At 35.6% G+C, this 23,072-nt stretch overlaps 1 protein-coding gene across 3 annotated transcripts in view; it reads right to left on the reverse strand.

Annotated features, from left to right (window-relative positions):
* Positions 1-20,609, reverse strand: part of LOC128646101 (uncharacterized) — a 91,751-nt gene extending 71,142 nt beyond the window's left edge. Inside the window, exons 1-7 of one of the 3 annotated variants that reach the window (XM_053699546.1) lie at positions 20,527-20,609; positions 18,797-18,864; positions 12,763-12,795; positions 11,371-11,445; positions 11,075-11,157; positions 9,628-9,754; positions 5,478-5,677 (exon numbers count right to left, since the gene is read on the reverse strand). In XM_053699546.1, the coding sequence (XP_053555521.1) occupies positions 5,478-5,677; positions 9,628-9,754; positions 11,075-11,157; positions 11,371-11,445; positions 12,763-12,795; positions 18,797-18,855 (577 nt within the window). In that variant the 5' untranslated portion in view covers positions 18,856-18,864; positions 20,527-20,609. The remainder of the gene's footprint in view (positions 1-5,477; positions 5,678-9,627; positions 9,755-11,074; positions 11,158-11,370; positions 11,446-12,762; positions 12,796-18,796; positions 18,865-20,526) is intronic. The other 2 variants (XM_053699544.1, XM_053699545.1) reach the window with 2 other exon arrangements.
* Positions 20,610-23,072: the final 2,463 nt, after the last annotated feature.

Here is a 23,072-nt window from a genome sequence, read left to right on the forward strand (position 1 = left end):
TTTCTAATTTACTACTATTATCAGATTTTCTTCGTTCACTTGCTATCTTTATTTGAAAAAGGAATCTAAACTTTTTTGGTTCAGACTCTGTACAGCACTTTTTTTATTGGTGGAAGAATGTATCCATCAGTAAGAACAACCCAGGTTGTTCACCAAAAATGGGCTGGCATCTAAACTTACATTCTTGCATTTCAAATAAAGATACCAAGAGAATGAAGAAAATTTGATAATAGGAGTAAATTAGAAAGTTGCATGCTCTATTTAAATCGCGAAAGAAAAAAAATTGGGTTCAGTGTCCCTTTAAGAAGATATTAACATGAGTCGGGATGGTTTCGCAGAAACACTCCCTGCATCTCCGGACCCTAACATTCGTCAATGCCCTCACTGAGAGGCTGACAAGACTACTTAAAACTCCAGACCCATTCCGAAGAGTACTACCCTCCATAAGAGACTACTTCGAAATCTTCCAACACTTCTATGCCATCCTCCTGTGACGAAAGGCAAAGAATGACTGGGGGATGAGGGGAGTGGGGGAGTTATTTAAGCCTTTGGCTGGGGTGTCTGCCTCCTCCTGGTGGCCAGGTTCTGTATTCCCACAACTAATGAATGAAGCCGTGGATTCTCCTCGTATTAGATGGGAAGTTGGTTTTATGTACCTTTAAGTGCTTAGATTGAATTTATCTAGAAAAAAAATTTGGGCTGTCCCCATCCATAAAAGTTTTTTGTGGAAAAATATTTTTTGTTGTCATGAATCGGTATAACCCAGTCTAAATGTAAATGGCATCAATAACACATTTTAAATGGCTTTTTGCCATTCTGCCGTTTTAAAAACAAGCGTTCCTGTGTTCTATTAAAATGTGCACAATATTTAATTAAAGCACAGAAACCTATTCACTGATAAGTAATTTTAAAGCCCTATATTTACCTTTTTATTGTATTTTAAACTAATTTTCAATGTTTCTTTCTGTGGCACACTTGCACAAATCCTACACTACACTTTAAAATCCAGATTTGCCATCAGCCCAGAGGCAGAACTTTTTTTCACTTTCTGCAATGAGATTTTTTTAGTGAAAAATTTTCTGCAGGTCATTTTTAAATCAAATTTCATTTTAAATTAGGCAGTTACACTAAAGCACCAGTTTAATTGCAACATATTAGTTAAATGGAGAATAAAGCAATATTTAAAATTTTATAATATAGTGCAGTAGTTGAAAATGTCATTGCAAATTAGCTGCAGACATAGTCTGACATAGAAGTAGTAATTAAAAGGGTGCATTGCTCATACAAACGTCTTACATTCAGAAAAAACAGCTTTGCAGACAGTTAAAGGCTAGGGGATGGGTTTGAAACAATCTCTGAGAGCCAGTCAATCAATGCACTACTCTTTTGCAGCGCTACTGCATATTTCACTGTTCACTTAAAACACTTTGCTCTGGATGAAATTTGCTCAGGAAAACTCAGACAGTGCAGCCAGAGCACAGCTCTGTTTGAAGAGAACAGCCTAATGTGGAGCAGCGCTGAAAAGTTAAAATCGCTAACAGCTCCTGCATGTATCCTGTTCTTTCTGCAGACATGCTGCATTTTCTGCGATGACATCTCACATCACTGTATGTTCTGCCTTGGGGGCCATCAGTATTTCACAAAATCACCTAGGATTACATACTTACATTTTACTATAAAAATGAGTAAGTGAAATTGAAGTAAGTTAAGCTACTATTCTTTTTTTTTTTACTTTACAAGTTATGCAGAAAAGAATTAGGAATAAGGCAACATTAAATAAAGTTTAAAACATCATACATAATCCAGACTCCCAAGACGGGAGACCTAACCCATTAAGACAATGTATGTATGCTTATACCCCCCTTACCAAAATTCACTTGGCAATATAATAAAAAATTGAACATCTGTTTTTACACATGTGTAAGGATAAGCTGCTAAAAATAATAAAACTAGGTGTAGAAAAGATTCCCAGTCCCTTCTCACTCTGTGAACATGGTGGAAAAATGCTAAAAGTGGATAAGTTCTTTTTTATACACTTGCACCAAAAATCACACACCATAAACCTACTTTTAAACTATGCTTAAAGGGACAGTATACTATAAAAAAAAATCCCTTAATGTGTTTACAATTACTTTTTTTTTACCAGCTGCAGAGTATAAAATGTATGAGATTTGCTTTTTTAAGGCTTATTTGTGTATATGAATTAGCTGGTTTTATGTTTTGAAGCCACAACCTAATAAAATGGGTTGAGCTTGTAGGTATAATCAGATCTCATTACATATACATGCTTCTTTATCTTATGTCTGTCCATAAACCAATCACCAATACTTGGAGAGAACAATGGAAAATTAACATTTTATTACCTTATCTCTTCTATAACCCACTGGGAGTGCAATTTATTCTACTGGCTGTGTTAATACAGCTTGGCCTCGTGGACAAAAACTTTGAGGATGGGTGGGGATACCACAGGCTAAATAAACTAATTCAAATGCCAATATAAGGTTAATGGAAATACTTGTAAACAATTTAATACACTCCAGCAGGTAAAGTGGATCATTGGGAACAAATTAAAGGGGAGAACATTTGAGTAAACTGTCCCTTTAATAAAGTGTGAAAATTGTATCCTAAAATGTCTATTTGTTCAGAGGAACAAAAGATCCAACAACAAAAATATGGTTGTTCCCATGTGATCATTTCCATGACAATAACTTGATAGCTTTAAAGACATTTAAAAAAAAAAAAAATAATATAGGAAAAAAAAAAATGCTATGCACTATTCGCTAAAACCATCACCTGCCACTTGGACAGACTAAGACCCACACATCTGAAAGAGAAGGGTAAATAAGGAATCTCCTGTGCATCTATGAGATGTGGGGGTAAGAGAGGATCTAATCACCTTCACTTATTTTTCCCATATTTTGTTTTAGTCCAACTATTTCATGCATTCTACATATACAAGAACTCGTCTGGTTCCTAAACATTACATGGCTGTCTTATTTAAGATTTCTGATGGCTCCTAATTTTTTTTTTATACCTTTTTCATAGAAAGGGTAATTTATTTTTGCAGTAAACGTCTATTAGAGGTTGTATTGACAAACACTGTGGGGGATATGAAACCCAAAATGTTAGTTTCATAATTCAGATAAAGCTGACACTTTAACAAACTTTGTTCTATTGAAAAGCATACCTAGGTAGGCTCAGAGCCTGCAATGCACTACTGAGAGCTTGCTGCCGATTGGTGGCTACGCTTTTTGTCATGGTCACCTGATGTGTTCAACTAGCATCCAGTAGTGCATTGCTGCTCCTTCAACAAAGGATACAGAAGTAAATTGGAAGGTTGTTTCAAATTGTATGCGCTATCTGAATAATGAAAGAAATATATGGGTTAAAAGTCCCTTTAAGTATCAACTTAACAGGAAATGTGGACAGACTTGTTGGGCCTATGGTTCTATTCTGCCATTAAAATCTTTTTCTTTATAACATTGTTCGCTATTAGAACCTATGAGAAGCTTCAAGGCTGAACTAGATCTGTGTCTTAAATGGCTTCATATTTTTTTCAAAAGATTCGAAAAACGGACTACGCTGTATTATCTAATACAATTAGTCATTGAAGGGAGACAACTTTGGTTTATTTATTTGGAACTTGAGTTTTTAAACTAAATTTAAAGGACTACAAAATCCTTTTAAATAATTGCAATGTCCTTTTAAATTCCAAAGGAAGCCATGATTGAGACACATAAAAAGGGCTTCTGGGCTGAGAACAAAAAATATTGTAGGCACCCAAATAATATTTGGAACATTAAGTTGTTCTATGTACAAAAACAAATTTAAAAAAAAAAATACACTGAAGGAGCCAAGAAATTTATTCTAAAGTGTGATTTAAAGTGATAGTAAATAATAGCGTTTTATGAAACACTAGGATTTATCAGTGCAACAAATAAAGGGGACTTTCAGCATGAAGTATAAAATACTTCATGCTCAAAAGTTCCTTTATTTATCTGCGTTCGCCACGATGAGTGCCTCAGGCAGCCCACGACAGTACGCAATTTTGCGGTTTGATTACCTTAGCCAATAGCGTGCTAGTTATCCGGCATAATTAGGGTTTAAATGTTGAAGCAGATGTTAACTTATTTGTATAATTGTGTTGAGACTTGATCTATTTTACATAGAGGCAAATATAACCAAAAAAATAAATTTCATATTTGCACTTGTTTGCAGCCATTGTTTCTTAACATGTCAGGTTAGAGTATTAGTTTATCTTAGTTTAGGTTTTTTACCTTACTACTCTGTGTAATACCAATTAATTGTGTGTGACATTTTACATTTTGTAAGCCATAAAAGGGTTAACTAGAAGTCTTAATTATGATATCCCTGTGGCTTTAAAAGGGCATCAATCTAACCTGTTAACCAAGCAGTGATCAAGTGCGGTAGCCCCGCACGAAACGCGTATGCAGTTTTTTCTTTGCTGCCCTTCTGATCACTCCGGATAGGGAGTGATCAGTATACTTTTTGTATTTTTTCTAGGTCAGTTTGATTTTTGTTTTTAATGCTTATCCCCATTAAACACTATTTTTTACCACGTTGGAGTTCTGTTCGTCTGTGTCCAGTGCAGCCATACATTTGGTATATCCGGCATAATGCCAGTTGGCCCACACAGCTATTGGCAAAAAGGTGGAAACATCACCTCATAGCAAAACAGCGTTCTGCCTGAGGAGCTCAGTGCGCGAACGCTTCAGACACATAAAGGAGCTTTCAGCATAAAGTATTTTATTCTTCATGACTGAAAGTCCCCTTTGTTCCGCTGGTAAATCCTAGCATTTCACAAATGCTAGGATTTACTATCATTTTAACGTTGGGGTGAGTTTCACTATGTAAAAATAAAAAAAATAAAGAATTATTTTCCAGAAAATTATATAAGTAGTTTTAAAAAGTAGCTGTGTGGCTTTTAAAATCCTGTATCTATATGGCCTATGGTTTCTTTTATGAATCGCATAACAAAGTTTGTATGGTCATAGTATGAGAATTTAATGTGTTATTTTGTGTTTGCTGCTAGACTAATCTCTGCTAACATGATGCGTCAAAGTTAGTAAATTAATTTTTAAAATTATCCCACGGTTTGTTTTGGCAGCAATGGTGGTAAATCGCATTGGTGTTAAGGAATGAAAAACATGGATATAGAAACACATGAAAAACAAAGCCTACATAATGCATATTAACAGATAATGTTGCCATTCATATAAAAATCTCAAGAGAAATTAGCTTTGTACCAAGAAGGCCAGGATTGGTGTTAACTATGAGATTAGAAGAATGTAGGTATAGAAAGTCAATATATTTTGTTAAGTTCACTATAGTCTAAAAGTTAGTGTCATTTTAATAAACTCAGTGTTGGGTAGGCTTGATTGTATCACAAATTATTTTAGAGTGTTTTTATTTTGTGTTTCTCTCTTTGTAGCATCACTTTGTGCATCTAAACTTACTTTTGACAGAATCGTGAAGAATGATAGCTGTGCAAGAGGACAGAGCTACATTTGACTGCTCGACTAGAATGCAAAACGCAGACCCGTCGTTTTTAACCTCTTGTAGGGCGCGAGTGAGACCAGACTCTGATGTCAAGTAAATCATTTCCACCACAAGGCCATGATCCTGTAATCGGTGGCCTATGGTAGTAGCGTACTCCCTTTAAAGAAAGAAAAGGATGGTTATTGACAAAAGAGAAGGTATGTCAGAGCATGTAGAACGGATACGGTGGCAAGAGAAATGTTTCCTGTAAGTGGTTTTATGGATGCAAAGAAAAGAATGGTTTAACAAAAATGTGTAAACATGAAAAATGGTTACTTTTTAAGGAAGTGTTTTAAAGAGACTCCACATGATATTAACAAATCATTAAACAGGGAACCTTTACAATAAAATAAACTTGTTTCACTTCTGCAAACGTATCATATAAAACATTCAATATTAATTTAAAAAGGTAACCAGTCCAATGATTCATTAAAATGGATGGGAACGTGTCGACCTAAAAATAAAAAGGTTATTTTATTACTACTTTATTTAAGAAAGTAGTAATTAATTTTAAAGTGAAGAGTAGATGTAATGTCAGATAAAACAAAAAATATCATTTGAGGTAAAATGTATGAATTAGAAGTGTGAAAATCAAAAAAGTATTGTTTAAGTATGCAGGGTTTTTTGTGCTTTTTTTTTTTTTAATTGTTCAATGATTCAACCAATAAAAACAATTTATGTAAGAACTTACCTGATAAATTCATTACTTTCATGGTGGCAAGAGTCCACGAGCTTGTTACTGATGGGATATACATTCCTACCAGGAGGCGGCAAAGTTTCCCAAACCTCAAAAGCCTATAAATACCCCGCCCAACTTAGTTTAACATATAGCCAAGAGGTGAGGTGTTTGAGTAAAAGCATTAAAAATAAAAATGGATGAGCTTATGAAAAAACCCAAAATAAAGAAAAAAATTGGGTGGGCATCGTGGACTCTCACCACCATGAAAGAAATCAAATTTATCAGGTAAATTACGTTCTCTTTCATATAGGTGGCGAGAGTCCACAAGCTTGTTACTGATGGGATATAATACCCAAGACGTGGAAGTCCACGAGTAACAAAATTAAAAAAAGGAGAGAAAAATAAAAACAGCTATTTTCACTGAAAAATTAAGTTTTCCCCAAGATGCTAAATGTAATGTCAGAGGCTTTCTGACCTTTTCTAGAAGCAGAACAAAAAAAGACTAGAAGTCTGTCTGAAATCCATAGTAGAATTTAGGATTAGGACACAAGGAAGGAACAATAATTTCCCTATTAATGGTGTTAGATTTCACAACTTTAGGTAAAAATTTTAAAGATGTCTGCAAAACAGCTTTATCTTGATGGAAAATCAGATAAGGAGAGTCACATGAGCAGACAATTCTGAGGTATTTATAGGCTTTTGAGGTTTGGGAAACTTTGCCTCCTCCTGGTAGGAATGCATATCCCATCAGTAACAAGCTTGTGGACTCTCGCCACCTATATGAAAGAAACAATTGTATAAAGACTGCCTATCCTTACAGGTTGGATAAAAGTCTATGTGCACAGTAAGTAGGGCATGAATCAAGGACACTGGTTTTCAAACTGTTCTCAGGCCTCCCTAACAGGCCATATTTTGAGGATATCTGAACTAGAGCACAGGAGATATAATCAGCAGATTAGTAACCCTGGTAAATTTACCTGCTCTCACCCAAGGTAATCCTAAAAATATCTGGCCAGGTGGTGAGGCCTGAGGACAGGTTTGAAAACCAGTGATCTATGAGATCCAACAAACAATGTTTAATCAAACATAAGGTGGTGGGACTGAAATTGGCAAGACTTTTAACAGAATGATTTATATGTAATGTAGAGAGTTTACTGTTAAGTCATGGCCTCACAAATAAGAAATGTAAAAATGGCAATATGGACCCGATTGATTTCAAGTGATGAGACGCTCTATTGGTGCAAGCAGATTTTCACGATTATGAGAGTGTGGGTAATTATGGAGGTAACAAAGCACCAGTATTACCTTGCTTTGTCAAATGTTTAGGAGAAAGGACCATCATGGTTTCACTTTATTAAATGTTAAAATGTTTGGTTTTTATATGCAATTTTAATTTAACATTTAAAATATTGCACCTACATTTTAATATTAATGAAAAGAGTGTATAGTTGTATGCAGATTTGCTAACATATTCTGTGACTACATGAAATTGACTGAAAATATTTGTAAGCAACAAATTTATTGTTAATATCAGTGCTGGAAAAATGAATGGACTAAACCTTTAATTGTCAGGTTCTTTAACTAACGGAAATAATTTTTAAAAATGACTTCCCTTTTTCCATAGCCATTTCAGTTTGTTGTATGGATTTAACGAGGGATACAGAAGCACTTTAAAGGGCCATTATACACTCATTTTTTCTTTGCATAAATGTTTTGTAGATGATCTATTTATAAAGCCCATAAAGTTTTTTTTTTTTTTTTTAATTTATAATTTTGCTTATTTTTAAATAACATTGCTCTGATTTTCAGACTCCTAACCGAGCCCCAAAGTTTTATGTGAATACCGTCAGCTACCTTCTCCAGCTTGCTCCTGTTTGTGTAAAGGGTCTTTTCATATGCAAAAGGAGGGGGAGTGTCTTATTTGCCACTTGCAGTGGGCTTTCCATCTGCCTTTTCAACAGAGCTAAACTGAAAGCTTCTAAGTAAGGTTTTAAACCATTTTATACTGGATTTTTATATCAGTATCTGTGCATCTTATTCTTTATAGTAGTGTCTATTACATGCAGTTATATGAAAATGAGTGTATACTGTCCCTTTAACAAGTCAAACAATATAAAAGCATACACTTTCGAAAAAAGCATTAAATACTTACCTTGTTGAAAAGGGGTTTTTTTGGCATTTTCCCAGCCATTCAAAAGTTGATATGATTAATTTACAGGCAATGCTTTTAATAATTATTATTATTTTTTTTTTTGGGGGGGCATTAAAAAGTGTCAGATGTAGTAAATGTCTTTAGCATATTTTAAACCGAAAGAGAGACCTTTTCGAAAAACACATTAAATACAATCATCCCCTTGCTGAAAAGTCTTTCATTCTTCTGTATAAGAAACAAAACTTTCCTTTGCCCGCCAAAAGCACGCTCCAGTGAATTACTTTAACTGGTGTGAGTGCCAAAAAGGAAGAAGGGAGGAATTTGCAATCTAAGGATTGTATAAGATGTATGCTTTTACATGGTTTTGTTCTAATAAAGCACTTACTTCCCTTATAGGAACCACTGTTCAACCTTCATTTAAAAACGTGAGCATTCAACAAAAGAACACTCTCCAGTCCATATAAAAAGGTCACATGCTCATATAACAGACTGGGGGCATTTCTATTTTTTAGAGAACATTTTTTTTAAATTCCTACCAAAAGTAATCATCCATATAAACAAAAAGTACAATTATAGGGACAGTAACCACCTTGTCATTGCAAGGTTTTTCTGCAATCTTGCAATAAACATAGTGGGCGAGTCTGAAAATGTTTGGAATGCATTGGTGCTTGCTTCAATTATTTTCAATAGCCACTCCAACCAACACTTCCCCTATTTGGAGGAGCCAGTCAGGACTAGTATTGGAACTGGCAGACCTAACTATCTTATAAGCTTTTATAAAAGGATTTAAATTATTAAAATATTTTTATTTTACAATTTAAAGGTGTTTACTGTCCCTTTAAACTAGAAGGATAAAAATAAACTCCTTTGTAAAAAGACAAAGCAATTTATTTCTTGACAACCAGGAACCTTTAAAAATCCTTATGTTGTCTAAGGCTAGATCAGCCAATAATCTCATATCCTCATTGTAAACTATTGTAACACAGCAGGTTATTCTTTTTGAACATCACTTTTTCTTTTAGTTATCTGATGTGGCACAATTTATAAATAAAAAAATTAATTGATTTCTTAAAGAATTTGTACTGTAATATATAAAATATATACAGAAACCTCAATTGTTTTGCCTATCTTCATATTTCCATAGGGTCAAACAAGCCAATTTATTGGATACTGGCCACATACAGGTAAGAGAGATACTGCACTACCTGCCCAGTGTGATTTGCTGAGGTTTGCTTACATTTGTTCCTTGCTGATTGCCACAATCACACAGTCTGAAGGTCTCTCCTTGTGGTATTCATTCTGGATCTGCTGGTAGAACTGAAGGTACAGTTTTTCTCTGCGGTCATCTGAGTTGAAGTTCGCATCTAAACAGAAAATAAATTAGAACAGACACCGTACTCAAAAATTGTCAGTCATTCAAAATTTACTACAGTGGGTTTTGGGTTTTTTTATCTAAAAAAAAAAAACAAAACCACCACACAACATTTTCATGTACTGAATAAAAGTTTCTCTGTGGGAGTTGTCCCGGTCTGCCAGTGACTAAATGATACCTGGGTATTAGTTGTACACAAACATGCATCTCCTCTCAGTTTTAGTTTATTTTAAACAGATTTTCCTTCAAAGGGACATTAACTGCCTTATTGCCCTTAGTACGTTCCATGCCATCCTAACTGCGCTGGGATTTAACGCATGGAACGTCCTACCTTGTATGGCATACTTCAGCCTCCATCATTTTGCTAATGAAAAATCGGACTGGGGCATGCCTAGTAGCATAGGCAATCCTCCATGATACGATCACGGTCTTGAAATCATGTAATCGCATTGATGATAGTGCGATTTCATTTTTCCAGCTAGTGTTTACATCAGAACTTCATATGATTTTAATGTGGCATATTTCAATGACATGAGGTAGAAATTATGCAATATACTTTTATTTATTTTGCCCCTTTTTTCCTGAAATTTAAAGTCTGAAAATTGTGGGCTTTCCAATTCCTGTTAAAATTGCAAGACTCCAATTTACTTCCATCATCACATTTTGCGGTCTTTGTATATTCACACTTTGAGGAACAAGATCCTACTGAGCACGTGCACAAGCTCACGGGGTATACGTTACTAGTCTGATTTTCTAATGTCTGCCACGTGATACAGGGGGCCGGAAAATGGAAGAAAAAATTAAATTTGTCAGAATTAAAAAAAAAAAAAAAGAAATCTACTGCTTATTTGTACTAAGTGCTATTGCATTGTCTTTTATTATGTACTTGTTAATTGTGTAATTCTACTTCATTGAGTGGTCTTTTAATACTTCTATCCCACACAGTCATTGGCTACACGCTCTAGTGAATAATTTACAGCTGTCCCTATTTGGCCTCACCAGAAATGTAGACCTAGAGAACACAGAGGTGCTCAGTGATTTATAGACACTCAATAAAAGTTTTGCGTTTTATCCTAGAATGAATCACAAAGAACGAAAGAGCAGCAGATCAAATAATAATGCGGTAGACTCTTTGTGTAGAAAAGCATATACAATACATTTATAAGCTTTTTCATCTAAACAGAATTTATAGCCATATCACTACGGCTGTACAGTACAAAGGAGTATGTGAAAATAAACCTTCCATGACAGTCAATTCAACATAATAAACAAGTTTTCAGGAGAGAAAAAAAAAAAGAAAACAACTTCTCACCTTTCTGGGAATATTGATATCGTTCACAGTAATCCTCAGTCCCAGCAAGATGATGATACTGCTGCCCAAACAGTTCTTCAAAGCTGTGGAAGTAACAAAAACCAAATATACATTAGAAATTAAAATGTGTATGTTGAACATCTTAATGATGTGTATTTGCAGTAAATGTAACATTTATTCCCATTACAATATACAGCTAATGTTCTTAGAATATAAAAACCGTAGTTTAAACATGGCAGCCAAATTAAAACAAAACAAAAAAAATTGCAATAAAAAGGAACTGGTTGAATATTTACCTGTTATGTTCTTCCAGATCTCTTGAGTAGTTATCAGAGAATGTATTTTTCTGGTTGGTTTTGTAAGGGTTAATACTATATTTAAACAAAAGAAAAAAGTACACACATTTATCCAATATATATTTTTATATAATTATACATGAAAAGGGAAACAAGATTTTCTTTTTTATTATTATTATTTTTATTCTGAGTATACACACACCATGCATCTAACTTATTTAGCTTCCACCACAGTGATTACACTAAACCCTAAGGGTCAGATAACAAGTGGAGCAGTATTTAACACTCTCGTGCTAACTCCACTAGAAGTGAGCTTTCTGCGCTTGTGGGGTAGCGCTCACATTACAAGTTGAAAGTAAATTGGTTCATTTGCGCTCTAACCCAACGAATTAAAAAAGCCTAGTTAGGATATTGCGTTAACATACTACCCCCCCCCCCCCCCCCCCACAGAAGTCACTCTCCTTGTGCGGAAACCTGATCACATACTCGCATGTGTGGCAACCAGTCATGAAAATATAAATATTTCACTGTTCTTCAGATAGCAGAATATGTTCTATTTATTCATAAATACATATTTCTACATTTATCTGATGGTATTTTGGTACAATATATAGCTATCTATCCATACAATTATATATAGGTATAGATATATACACAGTTATATTTAGGAATATCTATTTAAAAACAAAAAACACATTGTGAAGAACATTGAAATGAGAATTTTACAGTAAAAACCTAGTATAACACTTTATTAAATCTGAATATTGCATAAATATGCTATTCCATGTTTTCATCTACTTGACTGCAAAGGGCTTCATTGCATACGTGTGTGTGTGTCCATGTTAAAGCCCTTATCTCTGCCTTTTTTTCCTAACACCTGAGATCTCATATGTTTGAAGCATTATAACTTTATTGTGCATTTTTTTTTTAAATGTATTAGACAGTATTTTTAAAGTGTTCTGTGACACTTTGTTTCGCAAAACAGTTAAACCAGAGCTCTGAGGACGTGGTAATCATTCTAACTTAAATTGTGACTTGGCTCAGGCATTTACTTTCCACTTGTAATACGAACGCTAAACCTCTTTTTGCTCATGCCCAACTGTTAGCACACCACTCATAATCTGGCCCTAAATGTCTAAAATTAAAATAAATTTGGACAAATGCACACACAAGAGACACAATATCTAAAGTTTATGAATCCAATTGAAAGAATTGCTTTTAATTACCTCATAATGAAAAGCCCTTTTTTTTTTTTTGTTAACGCTTATTTTACAAAAGAATAAAAATATAAGCTCCGATTTTATTTTTATTATTTTAATAAAAACATATTCTTCTATGTCCATTAAAGTCTTGTATAAAAATATCTTTTAAAGAAAAAAAAAAATAACTTACTCTAAAAGACGTGGAATCCAACTTGGTTTTGGCCTAAAAAATTAAGAAGAAGAAGTCAAATGTTGGGGTATTTTACAACACTAGCTGAGATATACAAAACTAGAGCAAGTCGACTTTAGAATTAACAGAAAATTAAACTAAGAATCAAAAAGAGCATGCAATAAAAATAAAAAAACACCACAACAACACAGCACTTCCTACTGATCATACAAGTGTTCATAGAGCAGACAGTCTAATTTGCTAAAGGCTGTCACATGATATAGGGAAATCGAAATTTTAAAAATTGTCATAAAAATAAAATATTTTGCTCATTTGAAATAAAAAAGGAAGTGTTATGGCATAATGAAATTATATATTGTATTTAATGGTCCTTTAAGAGATTTTTTTTAATCCATTAAAAGAAGCCAGATTCATTACAGAAAATCTGCAAGATAAATTACATGGCTCATTAAAAATGAAACAAACAGTAAAATAATAATAATAACCACTACATATATTGGTTTGGGCGTTAACAAAATATTACATCCCTAAACAGAGAAGAGGCTATATATAAGTTTATAAAACTCACATGAGAGAAGAAATGTATAACACTGTCTAGTCTATTTAGAACGTTGCAAAGTGAACAAGAATGCCCTTTACTTTAACATGATGGATTTGTTAAATCATAAAAACCTATTCGGACATTTACAGATGGAGCAGGCAATTTTAAGTAACTTTCTAATTTACTCCTATTATCAATTTTTCTTCGTTCTCTTGGAATCGTTATTTGAAAATCAGGAATGTAAACTTATGAGCTGGCCTATTTTTGGGTCAGCACCTGGGCAGTGCGTCCCGATTGGTAGCAATTTACTTCTATCATCTATTTTTTTTTTGTTTTCTTGTTATCCTGAAAAGCAGGGATATGAGCACAGGAGTGTGCACGTGTCTGCAGAACTATATGGCAGCAGTTTTGCAACAATGTTAAACATTAGCAAGAAGCACTAGATAGCAGCACTATTTCCGGTTTCATCAACAAAGAATAGCATGAGAATGAAGTAAATTTGATAACAGAAGTAAATTGGAAACTTTGTTTAAAATTGTATTCTCTATTTGAATAATGAAAGAAAAAACAATTGGGTTTCATGTCCCTTTAATGCATTTAGTGTTATTGAAGAGAATGTGATCTTAATGTTGTAGGCTTATTGGGCATATTTGTTTGGAGCAAAACACATGGATAAAGCAGGATTCTCATATTCAAGCATCAAAAAAAATAACACGTGCATGAAGTCATGGAAGCAACACATTCCCAGACTTGAGTGCTGTTGCAAGAAACAATAGGGGCAGGCAATTTTAATGCACTGTCTGGAGTTCCTATTGAGAAAATTGGTAGAAAAATAAAACCTAACAATACTACAAACGTTCTCTATCTCCTATTTATTTTATTATTATAGGTTATTTGTAGAGCGCAAACGGATTCTGCAGCGCTATAAACATAGGCGGTATACAAGGAAACCTTTATAGGGATCAAATGGGTAGAGGGCCCTGCCAAGAGTCGCACTGTTGTAGTCAGCTCTTAAGAAAGTGACCTACAAACAGCTGGGCTCTTAGGTTTACATGCTAAGGGGGTTGGTAGATAATAGGGGGCGCCCTCAATGTGTAGAGTAATAGTTGGTGGGCAATTATGACACTTAGTCAATAATGGGATGAGAATTAGTGATAATAATAAATCAAAGTAAACAGTATTAAAAGATATACATATAGAATAGAAAAAGATACCAGTTAAGTCCTCAAAAAGATATGACAATGTATCAGAAGTACAACAGTAATTACAATTTTGAATATTAAATATATTATATGAGCATACAGTTGATGATCAAAGAGGCAATGAAGTCCTTAAATAGCTTGGAGATGGTATCAGTGAGGTGAATAAGATGGCACAATCAAGGCAGCTATCTGTAGAGGATCGAGGCCGCAACCCAGGATCAGTAATCTGCAGTGAATAGAAGAGGACAGAAGCGCCACATGGCCCAATATTGTTGGAATTATTTTGGTATAAAATATGTGATGAGTACACTCACATATGATAGGACATCCCTAGTGGTGTAGATGAAGCGATCTGGGGTCAAAAGCAGTCACCCAGAAGACTGACTTCCGGTGGATGTAATGTGATCTGTAGAGGACAACACAAAGCACAAAGGGGTGCCTATATGGCCTAGTATTGCTGGTGCAAATGGGTAGTATAAATAAATGAAATTCACTCACATTTGGTGGAGCACCTCCCTTGGTGCTACAGAGGCAAGCTGGGGTCAATATAGTCCCCCAGTAGACTTAACACTGGAAATCAGGAACTCTCAGTGGTCCAATTGCAGATTTGAAGTAAAGATGGTAGAAAACAAACAGGCAGCAAGTGGTAAGTTATAAAACTTACTTTATTTAAAAGGTTTAAAAATATTAACGCATTTCTCAGCCAACCAGTGGCTGTTTCATCAGGCTTACCAAGCCTGATGAAACAGCCACTGGTTGGCTGAGAAATGCGTTGTTAATATTGTTAAACCTTTTAAATAAAGTAAGTTTTATAACTTACCACTTGCTGCCTGTTTGTTTTCTACCATCTTTACTTCAAATCTGCAATTGGACCACTGAGAGTTCCTGATTTCCAGTGTTAAGTCTACTGGGTGACTATATTGACCCCAGCTTGCCTCTGTAGCACCAAGGGAGGTGCTCCACCAAATGTGAGTGAATTTCATTTATTTATACTACCCATTTGCACCAGCAATACTAGGCCATATAGGCACCCCTTTGTGCTTTGTGTTGTCCTCTACAGATCACATTACATCCACCGGAAGTCAGTCTTCTGGGTGACTGCTTTTGACCCCAGATCGCTCCATCTACACTACTAGGGGTGTCCTATCATATGCGAGTGTACTCATCACATATTTTATACCAAAATATTTCCAACAATATTGGGCCATGTGGCGCTTCTGTCTTATATTCAATGCTAAGGGGGTTCAAGGGTATAACAAAGGAGGAGAGGAACAGGTATAAAGAAAGGTTAGTAAAGGTTGTATGCAACCCTGAACAGTAGAGTCTTTAGGGAGCACATGAAGCTTTCAAAACTAGGGGAGAGTCTTGTGGAGCGAGGAAGTGGGTTCCACAAGATGGGAGCCAGTCTTGGAGAGGTCCTGTAAACGGGAACGTGAGGAGGTAACGAGAGGAGGAGTGTAGGAGGTCGTGAGAGGAACAAAGGGGACGAGAGGGAAAGTATCTGGAGACAAGGTAGGAGATAGAGGGGAGCAGTGCAGTTGAGGGCCTTTGTATGCCAGAGTCAGAATTTTGTGTTTAATCCTGGAGGCAAGAGGAAGCTAATAAAGGAATTGGCAGAGAGGTGCAGCAGATGAAGAGAGACGTGTAAGGAAGATGAGCCTGGCAGAGGCATTCATTATGGATTGTAAAGGAGCTAGGCGGCAGTTAGGGAGACCAGAGAGGATAGAATTGCAGTAGTCGAGGCGAGAAAGGATGAAAGTGGATTAAAATCTTAGTTGCGTCTTGTGTAAGGAAGTGTCTAATTTTAGAGATGTTTTTAAAATGTGGAAGCGGCAGGATTTAACCAAGGACTGAATGTGAGGAGTGAAAGCGAGATTTGAGTCAAATGTGACCCCAAGACATTGGGTAAGCGGGGTAGGGGTAATGGAGTAGTCGACAGTTATAGAGAGATTGGGGGGGTGGAGATTTTGGAAGAAGGGGGGAAAATGATGAGCTATTTATGTTTGTACATAATTTTTCCTAAAATAATTAAATGGATTTTGGATTTAATACATGTAATTACAAACTTTCCACACTACTGCATGGGGCAGAAAGATATTTTTGGGCCATTTTAGCCAGAGCTGGAAATCTGTTTATTAACTCCCCAGTACTTCAGGGGTTTGTCTGAACGAGGTACAGTGATCTCTCCTACAATAATACAAATAACAGCAATTTGTATTGGCAGAACAGTAGTAAACAATTTTTAGTTTAGTCTCCACTCCAGTTTAAAATGAAATGGGAACATGCAGTTTGAAAAAACGCCACAAGATAGCATATGGGTAGGAAGTGGAGGCATCGGTTTAAGTATCGGTGCATTTCACGAGTACAAGTACTCATGCAAATACATGGTATCGGTACCGATACTAGTATCGGTACAACCCTACTATGTAGAAAATGTATGTAAAGACGACAATGGCACTGATTAATCTCCCAAAGGGGGTATTATAAGGGGGAGAAAGATTTTGTATGTGAAATAGCTGGTTATGCTTAGTCAACCCTCCAGACATGATTAGCATTTATTTAACAGATAGCATTAGCAGGTCTGCTTTACTTGCATTGCAAGTTCTTCCCATTGTTATGGACATGTCCTGTAGAACAACAGGTGATGGTTTTAATGAGCAACACCAGTGATTTCAAATATAAAAATAAACATAAAGGAACCATTTACCATACATTTATTGCAGTAGGAATAAGCAAGTCACTTGGAAAACATTAAGGGGGGGGGAATGTTAATAGTACAGTGTCCCTTTAAATACAGTTCATTGCTGCATTTCTGTCCAAATATGCAGTAAATATGCATAAGGCTTGACCTGTATGGACATGCATTATGATAATATGCTTCCTTTCAGGCAGTGCAACCTTCAGAATCTTGTTGTATGGTGGGTTTAAAGAGACATGAAACATGTTTCTCTCATGATTTAGATTGATCATGCAATTTTAAACAATTTTTCAATTCACATCTATTACCAAATGTGCGTCATTATCTTTGTATCCTTTGAAGGATCAGCAATGCACTACTGAGAGCTAGCTGAACAGAATGGGTGAGTGAATGACAAGAGATATGTTTGCTGAATTTCATTGGAACATACAATCGAATTTAACATGAATTGATGAAAAGGTTTGCTTCTTTTGGTAGGCTACTTTATAGAAGTTTGCAGAACCGCAGATATTACAAGGACATAACACTTTTCAGTTCTTTGGAAACTTTTTTTTTGATATACACTTTTGGTCTCTTTTATAAGACCATGTTTTTCACAATCTGGGGATACTTGCAGTATTGCTAAACTATCCTAACAAAAATGGCTGTGTCACATCTTCCAATTATTCTTGGTCGGCAATGTTACTTGTCAACCATATACCATAGCTAATAGGAATTGTTCTGAAGCAGAAATGTTATTAACATTTTAAATATGAATATGACACAGACATGAAACCCGTTATTTTTCTTTTAGGATCAGACAGAGCATGTCATTTTAAACAACTTTCTCATTTACTTATATTACCAAATTTTCTTTGTTCTCTTCATACTTTGCTGGAAAACAGTGAAGTAAGCTCAGGAGCGTGCATTTGTCTGAAGCACTATAATATCTTCAGCAAAGAATACCACAAGAACAAAGCAAATTTGATAATAGAAGTTGTTGGGGGTTTTTGTTTTTGTTTTTTAATTGTAAGCTCTGCCTGAATCACAAAAGAAAAAATGTTGCTTTTCCTGTCCCTTTAAAGTGAAGGTAAACTTTGATAAATGAAAGCCCGTTTTTTAAAAATACTATTAAAAACAGGGGCACTTTCATTCAAAGTTTAGAAAGCAGCCGTTATGATTTAAAAAAAAAAACAAAAAAAAAAAAAAAAAACAAACAAACTTACCTTTGTTTTTTTTACACAGCCAGAGCAGCTTCCCCCACACGGAGATCCTCTCTTCACAAGTCATCCATGATTAATCCGGCTTCCTCCAATCACGGCTTTCCCCCCAGGGGTAACATTGCCTGAGGCCATACCGTGATTGGAGGAAGCCAGATTAGTCATTGCTGATGTGTGAAGAGAGGATCTCCGGGTGGGGGAAGCTGCTCTGGCTGTGAGAAAAACAAAATGTAAGTTTTTAATCAAAAACGGTTGCTTTCTAAACTTTGATGAATGAAAGTGCCCCTGATTTTAATAGTATTTTTAAAAAACAGGCTCATTCATCAAAGTTTACCTTCATTTATTCAGTGCATATGTAATATTGAAGACAGCAACATGAAGTTGAGATATTTACCTTTTTCCAGCTGCAGGCTTCTGAGGCCGGCCTTTGGTTACTTTTACCCAAGAAGACATTTTAAATACCTAGCAAACAAAAGAATTAATTAAAAAACAGACACACCAGAGAATGTGAAGAAAATACTAATTTGGGTCAAGGATTAACACATTTGTATTGAACTGTAGCTAGGAGCAACTTCAACTTTTTATCAGCCAGTGAAGTACTTATGTATAGTTTGCTTTTGGTTAGCCACACAATTCCTATACACAGACTCATAGATTAATGTATTACAACTATCATCTAATATAGTGGAGTGGCTCCAGCATGGGATAAGATACTGTATGTCCAACAGTTGTCAAGGAGGAGATCCCATCTGCATTTTGGATCACTAGCACGCTAGGCATTCATTTTGTTTTGTGCAGAAAAAGCGGATTGGTTAGAATGTGCAAGATTATGTCTATCCTTTTTTTGTGCAAAATATACACTAAAGTTAAAGACTATATTAATGTACATTAAGAGGCAGTAAACCTTGTAATTACAAGACATTCCCACTGTCTTGCTATAGAATAACATAGCCAAGTATAAACATTTATAAAACAAAATTAACATCTTGTTTGCTGTATTCTTTTCAGCACCCAAACTCCACCTACCACTTGCCTTATTTGTAGCAGCCAATTGGGGCTTAAATCTGCAGACAAGACTAGCCACGGTCATTATGATAATATAAACTACATTGTTTTGCTCTTATATGGTAAAGTCAATTCTAGATATATATGTAGCAGTGTGCATTTCCAGAGCTAAATTACATGAAATGCAATTATGTAAATAGCACTAAAGTGACTAAGTAAACCAGACCTGAAAAAGTCTAGAAACGATTCTAGCTCCTATTCTTTTGTGGAGGTGCTTCCCCTTTAATATATTTTATCTACATTTGAATGCAACCACATCAAAATACAATGCATTAAGACAAATTTAATGTACTTAAAGGGACATGAAACCCATTTATTTTTTTTAGAACAAGCATGCAATTTTAAACAACTTTCTAATTTACTTCTATTGTCTAATTTGCTTCATTCTCTTCATATTCTTTGCGACAAAGCATATCTAGATAGGCTCAGAAGCAGCTGATTGATGGCTTTACATAGATGCCTCATGTGGTTGGCTCACCCATGTACATTGCTATTTTTTTCAACAAAGGATATCTAAAGAATTAAACAAATTAGATAATAGAAGTAAATTGAAATGTTGTTTAAAATTTAATTCTCTACCTGAATCATGAAATATTTTTTTTTGGGGTTTAGTGTCCCTTTAACATATGTATAATAAAAAAACAAACATGTTCCCAGACTTATTTTGGGAGATGAGGGGCATACAGCCGTGCAGTGATTTCAGCTTTGCTAAAAATGGAACATAATGGACGATTGGAAATGCCCTCCATTGTGCATGGGGACTGTATTAGCACAACTCGGCCCTTTGAGCTCCAGCACCTGCCTACCGAGCATCACAATAACCGCCGCTGGATCACAAAAACGTTTAGAGGGTAAATACATAATAATAATTAAAAAAAAACAATACGAAAAATATGGAGCAAGGAGATGCTACACAGCATCTACACTAACAAGCACTGTGCGTACACCCAGCCTCACACGGTGCGGGATGTCTTAATCTGTTAATAACCAAGCAACACCCCGCCCTCGTAGTATATTATATCTATAGACCTCGTGCAAGCAGAAACGGCTCATACTCACCCTCTTCGCAATTACACGAACCCGGGACACCGAGAGAATCCCAGGATGAACAGCTAAAACAGCGAGTCAGTGATCCAGATAGGTCTCAAGGAGAGGAAGGAAGCGATAGCAGCTCCATGTGACTGGGAGGGGAACTGCACTGCTGATGCCCCTATTCTAAAAATGTACTGGGAAGTTGGCTTTTTGTAGGACTGCAAATTATTTAGAACACTAATAATATAACTATTTTGTTTTATTACAAATAGCTAAGGCCTTGAAATTGCTTTTCCATTGTCACATTAAATTCACATGTTTCCTTATTTGGAGGAGCCAATGTGATCTGGAAAGGCAGGGGTTTGTCATTATGTTTGCAAAATCTCCATTGTGTACCTTCAGCAGAAATTATAACAAATTGCACTTTAGAAACAGATAGATGTCAATGTTAGAATAGTAAAGCCTATCGTGTTTTTTGTTTCAGTTTTTAGAGCTGGAAAATCCAGGGGAAAATATATAATTAAAGTATATAACAAAGTTGTTTTACCATGCATAATTAAAGTGCCATTTAGTAAAAAAAAAATGCATGCTCTAATTCATTAGATCATGTCATTATAAGACTAGTGACCATTCACCTCTATGTGTTTAATCTCCAAAAGGAGGTGTAACACATAGTAGAAGTACCTCAAAAGGAGGTGTAACACATTGTAGGAGTACCTCTTGGGATGCACAGAGCACTGCCGGTCCATAGTAGAAACCGCTGCTTATCCAGTAGTGCTAGTTGTACGGGATCAGCAATGTTCTGTGGGTCCCTATCAGTACTACTTCTACTATTTGTTACTAACATTTGCGGTGGTTAAACACATAGAGGTGCAGGTTTGCTAGTCTTATAATCAGGGGTGGAACTACAATTGGTGCAGCGGCACTAGGGCCCATATTCTGGGGGGGCATAGTAAGCAGTCTATACATAGCAGGGATAGGCACAGACAAAGGCTGTGGCGGACATTTTCCAAAGTACAGACCTTAGTGAAGGATGCCAAGGTACATTTGAAATTAAAAACATTATTTTATAGTGCTGGGTGTTAATATACTGATGCAGATACCACTGATCCTATAACCAGCTCTCCTCTGGCTATACCCATGTGACAGTGTCACTACTGTGTCATTATATAGTGCTGGGTGTTATTATACTGATGCAGATACCACTGATCCTATAACCAGCTCTCCTCTGGCTATACCCATGTGCCAGTATCACTACTGTGTCATTATATAGTGCTGGGTGTTATTATACTGATGCAGATACCACTGATTCTATAACCAGCCCTTCTCTGGCTATACCCATGTGCCAGTGTCACTACTGTGTCATTATATAGTGCTGGGTGTTATTATACTGATGCAGATACCACTGATTCTATAACCAGCCCTCCTCTGGCTATACCCATGTGCCAGTGTCACTACTGTGTCATTATATAGTGCTGGGTGTTATTATACTGATGCAGATACCACTGATTCTATAACCAGCCCTCCTCTGGCTATACCCATGTGCCAGTGTCACTACTGTGTCATTATATAGTGCTGGGTGTTATTATACTGATGCAGATACCACTGATCCTATAACCAGACCTCCTCTGGCTATATGCATGTGCCAGTGTCACTATTGTATCATTGTATAGTACTGGGTGTTATAATACAGATACCACTGATCCTATAACCAGCCCTCCTCTGGCTATACCCATGTGCCAGTGTCACTACTGTGTCATTATATAGTGCTGGGTGTTATTATACTGATGCAGATACCACTAACCCTATAACCAGCCCTTGTCTGGCTATACACATGTGCCAGTGTCACTACTGTGTCTTTGTATAGAGCTGGGTGTTATTATACAGATGCAGATACACATCCAGTATTTCACTCAGGCTTTATTTATTCCATAACGTATCACCCAATATCGCTAGCAGTCTCTTGACAAGCCACTAACTTTATTCACACTACATTTTTTTTTTTATTCCTAATATTTAATTAGAAAGAAAATATATACATATATATACATATATATGTGGCGGACACTGCAATTGCTAGTCACAGACACCAGTGTCCGTGTATGGACACCTTGCCTATCCCTGATACATAGGCATGCGCCTATGTGGTCATTATCTGTTTATAGACACTCATCATAATTATACTGCACAGAATACTCATCTGTGCATAGAAACTCACATCTGTATATAGTGCAGCATGTGTTTTTTATATATATATATATATATATATATATATATATATATATATATATATATATATATATATATATATATATATATATATATATATATATATATATATATATATATATATACACACACATTCAAAATAATTATTCAGTGAAGCATGTATAGTATTACTGTTGCTGAGTTTCCTTCATGTCACTTTTTTACTATAATGGCCCTTAAAGCATTTTATATTACAATATCAAAGTGCTTACTGTCCCTTTAACAGCCATAGTTTTATATGTTTGAGCCTTGATGGCTTTAAAAGGACAGTCTACTAAATAATTTTTATTGTTTAAAAGAGAGAT

Source organism: Bombina bombina, chromosome 1 (genome assembly GCF_027579735.1).
Source record: "Bombina bombina isolate aBomBom1 chromosome 1, aBomBom1.pri, whole genome shotgun sequence".
NCBI classification, from domain to species: Eukaryota; Metazoa; Chordata; class Amphibia; order Anura; family Bombinatoridae; genus Bombina; species Bombina bombina.